Source organism: Camelina sativa, chromosome 4 (genome assembly GCF_030686135.1).
Source record: "Camelina sativa cultivar CO46 ecotype springtype chromosome 4, ASM3068613v1".
Taxonomy (NCBI): domain Eukaryota; kingdom Viridiplantae; phylum Streptophyta; class Magnoliopsida; order Brassicales; family Brassicaceae; genus Camelina; species Camelina sativa.
Genome location: NC_141883.1, coordinates 15,447,340 through 15,459,826, shown reverse-complemented (window position 1 = coordinate 15,459,826; position 12,487 = coordinate 15,447,340). Strand labels below are relative to the sequence as shown.

The following is a 12,487-nucleotide window of genomic DNA, read 5'->3' as shown; positions in this document are numbered from 1 at the left end:
AAAGAGAAAGAAAAATTGTGTCTTCACTTTAAGATTTCTTCTTCATCTTCTTTGTTCTTAGTCCATTGGTAGGATCTAGATGATTTTCTCATCTAAAAAAAGACTGTTCCTGAAAAAAGAGTTTTTGTAATTTTTTAGATACTCATGGAGATCTTGAAAAAGTATGAGTTGGCGTCAGCACAACAAATTAATCCACAAAAATCAGTCATAATGTTCTCAGCCAAAACCTTACCTTTGGTCCAAGAGAGGGTTAAACAACAACTGGGTATTCATAAAGAAGGAGGTCAAAGAAGTACATGAGATTACCAGAGTTATTTGGCAGGAAGAAAAGAGATCTATTTACGAGCAATGTTGATAAATCAGACAAAAAGCTTGTAGTTGGTCCTCTAAATTCCTCTATTCTACAGGAAAACTAGTGATGTTGAAGTCGGTTCTAGCTGCAATGCCAACCTATACTCTGACGTACTTCAAACTACCAAACTCCCTGTATAAACGAATCCAATATGCTCTGACACGATTCTAGTGGGACTCAAGCCTAGAAAGAGAAGAAAATGTGCTGGGTTTATTGGAGAAAACTGACAAAAACTAAGAAAGAGGGTGGATTAGGTTTCAAGGACTTACCCTGTTTCAATGATGCTCTACTAGCAAACGTCAGCTGGAGAATTCTTACAAAACCATCTTGCCTACTAGCACAAATCCTTCTGGGAAAGTACTGCCATGATACTCCTTTCTTAGATAGTACACCACCAACTTCAACCTCTCATGGCTGGAGAAGCATCTGCATTGGCAAGTGAACTTCTCAAGAAGAAAATTGAAAAGGTCAATGGAAATGGTAAAAAGACCAACCTCTGGATGGAACCATGGCTATCCTTGGACACTCCAATAACGCCAATGGGATCACCACCAGAAAGAACTCAACACTTCAAAGTGGCTGACCTTATCTCCCCTACCTCGATGGACTAGGACAATGACAAAATCCAGCAGGTTCTTCCAGAATTGGAGGTCGAGATAAAGAGCATCTGATTGAGTAAACTTGGAGTTCAGGACTCATATGCATGGCTTCCACCAAAATCTGGCTACTATACGGAAAAATCCGGATATTATGAGGCCCGAACGGATCACCAAGCAACATAATTGCTTCCACCGGAAACCATTAAAGACTCCAACTGGTCCACAAAGATCTAGAATCAGAAAATATCCCCAAAGATAAAATTCTTCATGTGGAAAGTAATGAGAAATACAATAACGGTTGGTGAGAACATTCGATCCAGAAACATCAATGTGGAAACAAAGTGTACTTTTTTGGAGAGGAGAAAACCTCTACTCACCTCTTCCTGAAGTGTCGTTTTGCAGCAACGATTTGGGAGATGGCACCTTTCAAGACGCTTTTGGATCAAACAAATCTAACATTTTTCTGGGAACTCCTTGAATCGGCAAAAGCTCTAACATGCCTACCTCCCTGTGGTATTAGTTTTGGACCACTCTTCCCGTGGATTGTTTGTACCATATGGTTAGCCAGAGAAAACCAGATCTTCCAGAATAGACATACTTCACCGGCTGAAACCCTAATCCAAGCCATTGCTGCAGCAAGAGAATGGAACTGGGCCCAAGGAACTGTTAAGAAATTCTTTTGGGTTTCTCCAGTGATGAAGTTTCTCTAATTATCTACAACCTTGATCAGTATAGTAGTCATTTTTTGTTTTTCACTTTATCCACATAAAAATTTGCCCCTTTTTTCCTCCATATTTTTACCAGTTTTCAATAATCCTCACATATACTCAATCATTTAAAAAAAAATATGTAATGAAAAAATGAATCCCAAAATTGAATAAGCAGAAATCTTAATTTAACATCTAAATATATATATATATATATATATATATATATATATATATTCGTTTAATTATTTAGTTGAACGTTTAATTATACAGGATTATAATGAAGTCTTAACTTTTTTAAAAAAATCCATATTATTATCGATATTATGAATATTTAAATTTACAAAAAATAAAATAAAATATTACTGTACAAGCTATATGATATGATGGTAAGAGTTTGGATCGACACTAATATAATTTACATATTATTAATTTGAGACTAATATAAATTTAATATTCTATTAATTTAGTGCTACAACACATTAAAATTAAAGGGAGATTCTCAAAAATAGCACCAATTTAAGTTTTTTTTCCAAGCTTAGCACACACTCTCATATTTTCCAAAACTAGCACACATATTCTAATTAAATATTAAATACTAAATTTATTAATTCATTATCAATTTATTAGCCCACGTGAAAATCACGTACCTCTTCTCCACATATCTCCTCCGTCTCGTTCTTGAGTGCTTACATGAGAACGGAGCTTCGACAAAATCGCCGACGATCAATTGAAGCATTCATGTCTGATGACATCCGCAGTTCCGAGCTGTCGTATGTGATCGAATTGGAAGATAAATCTGATTTTGAAAAGCTTCTTTCATCGGATAATTGGATCTCCATAACAGGATGTCTCTTTTAACCTGAAGAACTCCAAAGTTTCCTGATTCAATCTACGCTCAATCTGCTTCTGATGCAGATGTTGCTTCCTCTCTTCCTTTGATTCGTAATTTTCTCACTCTAATGGTGATAACGACGGAGAGAGTGAGAGGGAGATGATATTTAAGACGCTTGAGATTAGGAGAAAATTGACGAAAGAGATTATCAAAAAGATTTTAGTGAGGAAAGGCAGATTTGGGATTAAGTATACAAGTAACGTGACTGATAGTTTGGGTAATTTTGTTGTTCATGTGATGATTGAAGCTATATCATTGAAGTGGTTGTCGGAATTTTCAGAGTCAAAGGTTTATGAAAATTTAGGATGGATTCCGCGAAATTCAGGAAAGCTTTCTTAAACTTCAATGTGACTTTCATAAAAAGTTAGGATTTCATGAGGACACTAAAGATTTTTTGACTTTATAGGTTTTTCTTCCTTTGTTGTATGTTTGTGTTTAGCTTGCAACCACATATACTATATTTCTCTTTATGTTATTCAATTTTTTTTGTAGTAATGCTGAGTTTTTATATTGAATATTTTCTTGTTTTATGAATTCATATTTATTTTCATAAAATCATTATTCATAGATGTTTCTTTACACAATTCAAATTTTTGTTGATAGCTCGTAGAATCTTTTCTCATGTTCTTGCAACTTAAAAAACCAGCACCTAACACTCTTTGAAAATTCAGGAAGGAATCTGTGACATTCAGGAAAGCATCCTTGAATTTGAGGATGAGCTTCATAAAAAGTTTGGAGTTCATGATGAACTTAAGGAAGACCTTCATAAAAAATCTGGACATTGGTAGACATCAGAATATGCACAAAAATGAAATATTTACCCTTCACAGATGGAGTAATCTTTGTCATATTGGGCTTTTATAAATGAAACTTTATTCATGAAAGATTGTGTGATGTTTAAGAATGATTATTTAGAATTTAGGACAACTTTCATAAACAAAATAGAAAAAGTGAGCTCTTTGACATTACGAAAGGAATAAAAGAGTGTAACCAGTAAGCAAGACTGTTCATTTGCAGAAAGTATAACAATAAACATTAATATAGGTTACACACCAAGTTGGATGCATACAACAGTATTTAGGAAGAATTGAATGATGTTTAGGAAGGATCCTTTAAAATTCATGATAGCTTTCATAAGAAAAAAAAAGCAACGCCATAGCCGTTGGCAGCATACATGTTGGAATTATGTTGAGTCAGGACCTGTAAATTCCAACGATCAACAATGAGTAAGAAGATCAACATTGATGGAAAGATAACATCACCTGTTTGAGAATGCATTGCTACTAGCATAGAAAATTCCAACAATAACATTCAGGTTTCTCCAGACATTTAATCAAGAAGATAACTGAATTAATAGGAACCTACAGCAGATCACTTGACTCGTATGGTCAGCTGACTTTTCATTCAAAAGTGGTTCCATTATCTCACTCTATTTATTAAATGCACTGTGCTAGCCCAGAACTTCCTGTCCTCGAGAATTAATTAAAACACACATGTAAATTATTTCAACAACCTACACTTGACGAAATTTAATAGTAACAAAGAAGACACCTACTGTAACAGCTATGCTTCAAAATACCAGACTGCAGGAACTTCATAATTACTCTATGAAAATAATATTAAAATGTACACCATCCACTCAACACACCCATACGCACATCTATCAGGAAATATTTTTAAATTACTATTCATGAGAAGAGAGAAACTAAACTAACAAAGAGAAATCGATTTTTTCCAAATATCCGAATCACACTGGTAGTCAAAATCAAGCTTCTTATAACACAGATTTGATGTAGAGACTGAACATCAAATCCTTCATAACACAGTAACGATTCAAACTAAGAATCTCCAGAAAAGTCTCAGAATTTATACATTCCAAGAGTTTTAAAGCAAATTGCAGAGAAGGATGTGAAAAGAAGTACCTTTTTGCAGTAGAATTGATCTCTATTTCCTACCAAATCGAGCTTGCTGATTCTCCGATCTACTGTTGTTCACCAGAAACTTTGCCGGTGAAGCATGGAGAGACTCAACATGAGATTGCAACTCGACAATTTATTTATCTTTCTCGGTGACAAGTTCTCGGAGATCTGATGACTCCGATTCGAGAGCAGAGACATGCGTAGAGAAATCCAAAATCTCAGTTCTCCGCTTACAAATCTGAGCTTGATTTACCAATTTTACAATTTCTCCAGATTTGATATATTCATCGTTAATCCCAAATACCATTGGTGAAGAAGAAGCTCGTGAATATAATTTTTTTTTTTTGTTATAAATTTAATAATTAATAAAATAAAAATGCTAATTTTGGAAAAGTTAAGCTTGTGTGTTAGTTTTGGAAAAGTTAAGCTTGTGTGCTAGTGCTAGGAATCCGAGGGTATTTCTCAAAATTAAATCATTATTTTCTTATTTTCTCAACACCAAAGAAAAAAGGATTAGTTAGACCCATTAGGCCCATATATCTTCTTCATCGACAAGACACTCTCTCTGTTTTTCAAAAGCTTCACTATTGTTTGCTTCCTCCTCCTCCTTCCCCTCCCTGCGTGTGTGCGTAAAGCTCATCATACTCAGCTTTTGTGCTTCTGGGTGTTTTACGGTTCTCTTGTTTCGGAATCAAAATGACAAAAGATCTCTCCTTTATTGGATTCGAGAAGCAACTTGACGAAACCCTTTGTCATTGAAACCATTCCGGCCAAGTTTAAAGTTCTGTGATTGGGAGTGAGGGAGTGAGATACTGGGAGAAGTAATAATAATGCCGGTAGTGGCGACGAGCCTCGTTTCGCTTCTGGAGAATCTTAAAGTGGAGGAGCCGTACCTTCCTCCGCGAAATTGGGAATCTTTACCTTCTGAGAGTGGTCGATCCCTTCCTCCAAGTCGTGCTTCTGCTACTCCTTCGTCTTCTTCATCTGTCTCTGTAAGTTAATTACTTGTGAAAAAGAGAGCAACTTGCGTTAGAGTATCTATCTGTTTCTTTCTATTATCTCTGTGGCTTGGATCGGATACCCTAATTGTGGATTTGGGAAAGTTTCAATTTTTATGAGTTACTTAGAATCGATCTAGGTTTTTAGTTGAGATAGATACATATCTAGTCCTTTCATAGTCTAGCTCTTTCCATCAAGTGGTGCGTTATCGAGAAATTAATGTTTGTAATTGAAACTATTTCTTTGCTTACATTTTTGTTTCTTGTCATAGGAATCAAGCTTGGTCAGGCTGGCCCTTAATGCTGTGCAAGGTGTTGAGTCTTCTCTTATTAGCATAGAACAGCTCTCTTCTGCGTTATGCTCTGAGCCAGCTGACAGGACCCTCCACAAAATTCCGAGCTTGTGGCATCGGTTGTCAAGCACTGATGCGCTGGGACAGATTCTTAGAAACATAGGCTGCTTTGGTTCTTTGGTTTTTCTTCTCCACAAGTTCATAGACCATTTCACAAGCTTGAATTTGGATGTGGAAACAGCTGGTCAGGGACAGGGGAGCTATAAAATTGGTGAAAATGAAGAAGCCAATAACAAGATCTGCTATACTCTTGTTAATCAGGCTTTTGCTATTGCTGTGAGAAAGGTCCTAGAAGGCTATATATCTGGACTGGATACATTATCTGCATCTATAGAACTGAGGCGTTCATCAAACATGGTTGATGGGTCTGACCATGGTTCGTCTTGGTTAGGCTGCCTTAAAAACGTCGTTCATCCAAAGATAACATTATTGGAAGTTTTTCTGCATACTAGAGAGTTACGAACACAGATTGAAGCACTAGCGAACATATGTTATTTGTATGATATATCCCTATCTTATTGTACCTCTCCTTGGGAATGTTTGATTAAGGAAGCCACCACGCGATTTCATGGGTTCTACAGAGGAAGCGACCTGCTTACTTACTTATATTCCCAACTACAGGTCAGGCTACGTTATGTTCCTCGTTTAGTATTCGTCCTCATTTTTCCTCTCATGATGCACATAGTTATCTGTTAATGTAGCCTAGAGGCACCTTCCGTTTAAGTTGTTTCCAGTTCACGTTTAAGTGATGGTTACTTTGTGTCTTTAGATTTTGCATCTCTGTACTCTACTCTCTAAATTTTGCATTTTTGTTACTGCTGTCTATACATGTTGTAAAAAATTTGAAAGAATATCAGTACATGGCATTTAAATAATTATATGCACCTTGTGATGTGGACCATTTGATATGGTGATTATAGCTGCAAATTATGTTTGAAAGGAAGTGATATACATAAACTGACGAGTCTGAAACTTGCACTCTCTTAAGCTATATGTACTGAGCCAGGATCTTGTACAGTTTATATTTTGTTCTGACTATTTTTCCCGCCATCTTCTGTTGTAGGTTGCTGATCCTGCTCATAGTGCTATGCTTAAGTTTTTGTTCCTTAAAACATGTGAGCCATATTGTGAGTTTATAAGATCTTGGATATATAAAGCCGAACTTAACGATCCTCACAAGGAGTTCATGGTGGAATGTGTCAGTCAACCAACATCTTTTTCTTGGAATAAGACTGGCATCTCCCCATTGGAAAGCGTGAGGGTAATATTTTCTTTGCGTTTACTGCATTTTTAATTTTTGTATCTTTAAACCATTGGCATCAGATTCTTCCTTTTCTGCAACCTAGGAGCGAGAAGGAGGGCTTGTTCCATGTTTCTTGAACGGCTTATTGGTACCTATACTAAGGGCTGGTCAACAGCTTCAAGTAATTACAAAACTTCTTGAACTGTGTAATCTTCCTGCATCTAGACACAAAAATTACACAGACCTTCTTCCCTGCTGGACGTATTATTCTACCACTAGTCCAGGGTACCAATCTCCATTAATTTTCAGCAAATTACATATAGAAGTGATGATAAAGAAAAGAGACAATTACTACAAAGGGATGCTGGAAAAACTTGGTGACTTTTCGAAAAAGTTTGAACTGTTTCCTGGGCAGGTATCATGCATCTTTTGATTTTTATTTATCAATATTAGCACTTGATCTCTTCTTTTTGTTTCTGAAGCTTTGGTCGTTTTTGTTTATGTGTCGGATTGTACTCTCTCATTGCTATGCCAGTTCTAACTTTACTCGTTTTATAGGCCATAGGTGATTTTACTCTTGTGAACCCAATTTTTCCCTAGGTAATTTTAATATCCTACTAATAGTACAGTTGAAACCTTGTTTTAATGTCCTGAATGAATCAAATATCTATTTTCGAACCTACATTATAAACTATGATATGAAAATCAACATCATGGAGTCTCTCTCATACAGTAGCTTGCAGATGTCTTGGTTTAACAAGACCTAAAAGTGCATGTACGGAAAATCTTAAATGCCTGGTACATAGTGTCAGTTTTGCGATACACGTAAGCATTCCTTCATATTCCACCATTCAGCATTGTAGAAGCATCTCATTCTCTGGTTTTATTGACTGTGAGCTGACGATGCAAGTGATTTATATAGGGACCTTATATGCTATCCTTTTTTTTTGTATTTGGAGCTAACGAGAAGTTACTTCTTTTCAATCCTACCTTGTATTGACATTTTAATTTTAGGTTCCTGGAGCAATATCTTTACTACCCATATCCTATGGCAGTGGAGAAGAAATTCAGAAAAGTTCTCTTGATTTCACACTGGATGATAGTTTCTTAAGTCCTTCAACAGTGGCAATAGACTTGAGCAGGTGTTTTTCCTGATTCTATTTATCATTAACCCCAGCCTGCTGAACGTGAATTGATGACATTTTCTTGGGATTTCAGGGACCAGAGTGGTTCGGATTCGGATGACCAGAATATAGAAGACAGATGGTTTTCAGATATAGATGCGTCATGCTCATCTGAATGTTCATCGGCTAGGGATTCTGTGGAAGCATCCGATGTTGGACTCCTTGATTCACAAAATTCATTAGTGGGACCTCCAAAAAATTATTTATCAGCTCTACGTTTCTCTGTTGCCTCTGTTGGGAGTTGTAATCAGAGTCTTGTTCAGCATAGTGATTCAGGTTATATAGACAACAAAATTGTGAGGAAAGGTGAGAAGGCTGATACTAATCTTCAGTGGATGAAAATTGAGCCAGAAGAGTCAACTGAAGTATGTGAGCATGATATATTTAGAGGCCCTCTTTCTATTGAGTCATGGCCCCTTGGCGGATTACCTAGAAATCCGTTTTGTGTTGATAAGAAGTCTGCGGATGATTACAGAGAAGATCCAGGAAATCTAACAGGAGCGAGGATGGAACAGAGACATTTAATGAGCACTGATGTAAGCAAACTATTTTTAAACAACAGTTCCATCAGAGGCAGCTGTTCAAGACACGTAAGAGAACATGATTTGCAGGAAAGTGGCCTCTCATCAAAATTACATTTGTTGAAAGACACAAAGGTAAACTATCCTTACAAGGTTCTCAGTATGAATCCTTTACTGAGATGTGATTTTCTGATCAAGCATGGAAACACAAACAGAAGGGACCAGGGGAAATCATTGCCTTGGTTTGATTTTTCTGCGGTGGATGACCCTTCAAAAACATGTATTGCCAGGATACCTGTAGGATTCCCTATTGATTTTCACAAGGAATCTCATGGTTCTAAGACTGATAGAGAGTGTCATCACCATGCCAACCAAGAATGTGGCACAGATAAGTTTCAGGTTGACGATCCTAAAGTTTCTTGCAGTCAGTTATCTTCGGGTTTAAAAGGCTGCACTGAAGAAAAAAAATCAAATGCATTTGGTGGAGGTAGATGGGAGGGTATGCTTTGTAGATCAAATAACCCTGAAACTAGTGCATTTAGTGACTCCAGACAGGATTCTTCTGGTACATTTGAATTGCCACTTGATTTTGTTATACACAAATGTCTACTTCAGGAAATACATCTTCAGTATCCTTCTTGATACTTTCATTTGCTATACACATATATATATATATATAGGTTTATAATTTAACATCTGGCTGGCATTTCCTTTCTAGGGATGTTTTTCTCATGATAACATGTCATCTTTCATATATTACTTTTTCCTTAACAGACAAAAGATATAACTTTGTAAGTAAGCTAGCTATCAAGTTGCTCGAAGAAGGATTTGGCTTGCAAGAACATCTGCTAGCTCTACGTAGGTATCATTTTATGGAACTAGCAGACTGGGCAGATGTATTTGTAGTGTCCCTTTGGCATCATGTAAGTCTGCTATTAATCTATTTTCTTGTGATGAGTTTTTTGAACATCTCTAGATGATGCTTATATCTATTTTCTCTCGTTTGGATTCCCAGAAATGGCTTGTTACAGAGCCAGATAAGAGAATTGCCGAAATCCAAGGGTTTCTAGAATCATCTATCCAGCGATCATCATGTGAACGAGACACTTGTAAAGACAGGTTATATTTGTACAAAGGACAAGGCACACTGCATCTCCCGCCATCAACCATTGGTATTGTCTTGCACTTAGCAAATTAATTACTACTGTGTGTGGTGCTTTTAAATCTTTTACTGATGTGTGGAAATTTTCAGGAGTACGATCCTTTGATTTCCTAAGGTTGGGTTATCGAGTGGATTGGCCAATCAGTATAATTTTAACATGCGATGCGCTGAAAGCGTATGCTGATGTATTTGGTTTTCTGGTTCAAGTGAAATTAGCAGCCTATGCAGTAACTGATGTCTGGTGTTCACTGAAGGTAAAGGTTCACTCCTTGTTACATAGCAGCCCTTAACATAAAATTTTGCTGCAATTTTTCTATATTCTTCGTGGAATATGTTATTTGAAAATTGTTTTTAATGGTCTGCCTATATTTCTCGTTACACTATTTATCTTCTGGGTTAATGGCACAATGACTTTACTGTCCTTTTAGGATGTAAGACATATGTTGCATGAGAATAAAGAGAAGATATTGAAGCAAGAACTCCGGTGGTTAAACATATTGATGAAACTAAGGTAAATTAAAAATAATGGTTTCACACTTTCATAATGTTCTGGTGACTCATTGAGCTAAGTATCCATTAGGCAATGTGACCTTTCATAACTGTCTTGTATGATACACAATGTATAATTCAGATCATGGAGTGTTCTCCTGGGTATCTTTGACGGCTTTTCTTCTATGTGTCAGGCATCAGGTCAACCATTTCGTAACAGCACTACAGCAATATGTACATTCGGAATTGTCTCACGTATCATGGTCTAAGTTCCTTCATTCCCTGAAGCATAAGGTCTAGGCACACCTTATACTCTACGATTTATTTGGTCACAATGTAAATATGCGTCTATGATGGCCTGCCGAATTATCAAGTTACCTAAAAGTAGGATTCTTTGTATAGTTGTTGAGTATGAGGGCCTCAAGCGAACTTCTGTCACTCTAGCTTATCGGTACTGGTTTAACGTAAATGGCTTAGCTACTCTGAAACTAAAGTGCATAGTGTATAATTTTATTGCGATTTCAGTGGTGGTTTTATCCTTATTTGGTTTGCGGCATAAGAATAACACATCCCACCACCTCTGGTTTTGTCAGGTGAAGGATATGATGGATCTTGAATCTGTGCATATGGCTTATCTAAGAGAAGCTCTGCGCATGTAAGTCTTCTTTTCTCAGCTTCAGAAGCCATAAGTCATTTGCAAAGCAAAGTTTTGACCTTTTTGTGGCTCTGTAGCTAGACTGACCTGATGTAGTTATTCCATTTTGGGGATACACCATTTAATCTAACAGCCTGTTATCAAACACTTGCAGATGTTTCCTATCTGACGAAACACGAGTAATATCTAACATCATAGAGAACATCTTGCAATGCGCAGTGGACTTCAGGTCTTGTCTTCCCAGAGGCATGCAGAGTACAGGTCGAGTCCCAAACGATTCATGGACAAAAACGGTGGGCATAAACACATCTCAGGTAAAAAAAGAAGAAGATAAAGAGTGTATATATCAAATCCTCATTTCTTCAGTTTGTTGCAAGAGCTGAGCTTTATATTCACATTAAAACAGGTGATGATGGTGAAGCAAAATTTTGACAAAGAGTTGAAGGAGCTGCATAAGTGTCACCTGAGATCACCAAAACATGGGAAATCTGGGCTATCTCGCTTCTGGGACTGCCTCAATTTCAACCTTTATTATTCAGATATCCTTCATGACTCTAACATCTTCGCTCTTGGTCCTTAATACCACATTATCTGATATTCTTGTGTGTTGTGTATTTTTTATATTATATCCCCTATACCACAACTTTTTTTTTGTAGACTATATAATTTTTATAAGTTGGTTACAAAATATAGGTTGGTTACAAAAAAAACATTATAGATTAATTGGTCAATCCATAGAGTATATGAATACACTTAAGAATATCCTAAAAAATCTTCTTAAAGAAAATATTCTAATGATTTATATCATTTCCTGAATAAAATCTTTAATATTTCATGTATTTTTATAAAATATATACTGTTTGGCATAAAAATATATTCTTAGGCGTAAAAAAGAATAAAATCTTGGCAATTTATCACACTTAATCGTGATTTTCGAGATCTTATTGTGCAACTAAAAATAAAATTTTACCTAAGCCCAGATCATATTAAAAAACTTTCACCAAACATGTTCAAAAATTAAAATAAAAACAAACAACAAACATAACCATTTCTCATAAATAAAATTACAAAATTAACAATATAAAATTTACAAAATAAGTATTTTTTCAAGTCATTATATTTAGTATATGATTTTATTGCATAATGTTTTATCCAAAAAAACTTTGAAAAATAATCATATAAGTTATATTTTATTCTAAAATTATAATATAAATAAAAGAAATTTCAACCCGTGCTAGAGCACTGATCCTAATCTAGTATATTTTTAATTCCAATACAGTTTCCACAAATAATTTGTGTATTTTTGTATAATTTGTTTTTAATTCGAATATAGTTTTCACACAAATAATTGAGCTTATATATAAATCGTTTTCTTGTCACTCTTATATATTAGAAAGTATCTTTTTTTTG

At 35.7% G+C, this 12,487-nt stretch overlaps 1 protein-coding gene and 1 long non-coding RNA gene across 3 annotated transcripts; one reads left to right on the top strand and one right to left on the bottom strand.

Annotated features, from left to right (window-relative positions):
- Nucleotides 1-3,563: 3,563 nt before the first annotated feature.
- LOC147945768 (uncharacterized) lies at nucleotides 3,564-4,902 on the bottom strand. Its single transcript, XR_015596728.1, has 2 exons — nucleotides 4,476-4,902; nucleotides 3,564-3,753 (listed from the first exon to the last, which is right to left on the bottom strand). It is a non-coding gene; the product is annotated as an uncharacterized LOC147945768 (long non-coding RNA).
- LOC104783735 (uncharacterized) lies at nucleotides 4,869-11,864 on the top strand. 2 transcript variants are annotated; one of them, XM_087510185.1, is made up of 14 exons: nucleotides 4,869-5,464; nucleotides 5,743-6,444; nucleotides 6,887-7,084; nucleotides 7,170-7,481; nucleotides 8,081-8,208; nucleotides 8,285-9,400; nucleotides 9,553-9,694; nucleotides 9,787-9,943; nucleotides 10,024-10,187; nucleotides 10,362-10,444; nucleotides 10,617-10,716; nucleotides 11,016-11,077; nucleotides 11,232-11,391; nucleotides 11,484-11,864. In XM_087510185.1, exons 1-14 carry the CDS (start codon nucleotides 5,303-5,305, stop codon nucleotides 11,655-11,657), a joined length of 3,660 nt encoding a protein of 1,219 aa, XP_087366311.1. In that variant the 5' UTR covers nucleotides 4,869-5,302; the 3' UTR covers nucleotides 11,658-11,864. The 2 variants fall into 2 exon arrangements, 1 of the variants encoding a protein (XP_087366311.1); XR_015596727.1 differs by having other exon boundaries at nucleotides 4,926-5,464; nucleotides 10,617-10,873.
- The last annotated feature ends 623 nt before the right edge of the window (nucleotides 11,865-12,487 follow it).

Coding starts and splice junctions, on each gene's coding strand:
- LOC104783735 (XM_087510185.1), top strand. CDS start 5,303: ATGCCGGTAGTGGCGACGAGCCTCGTTTCGCTTCTGGAGAATCTTAAA. Junction 8,209..8,284: donor GTGGCAATAGACTTGAGCAG/GTGTTTTTCCTG, acceptor TTGGGATTTCAG/GGACCAGAGTGGTTCGGATT. Junction 11,392..11,483: donor TGGGCATAAACACATCTCAG/GTAAAAAAAGAA, acceptor ACATTAAAACAG/GTGATGATGGTGAAGCAAAA.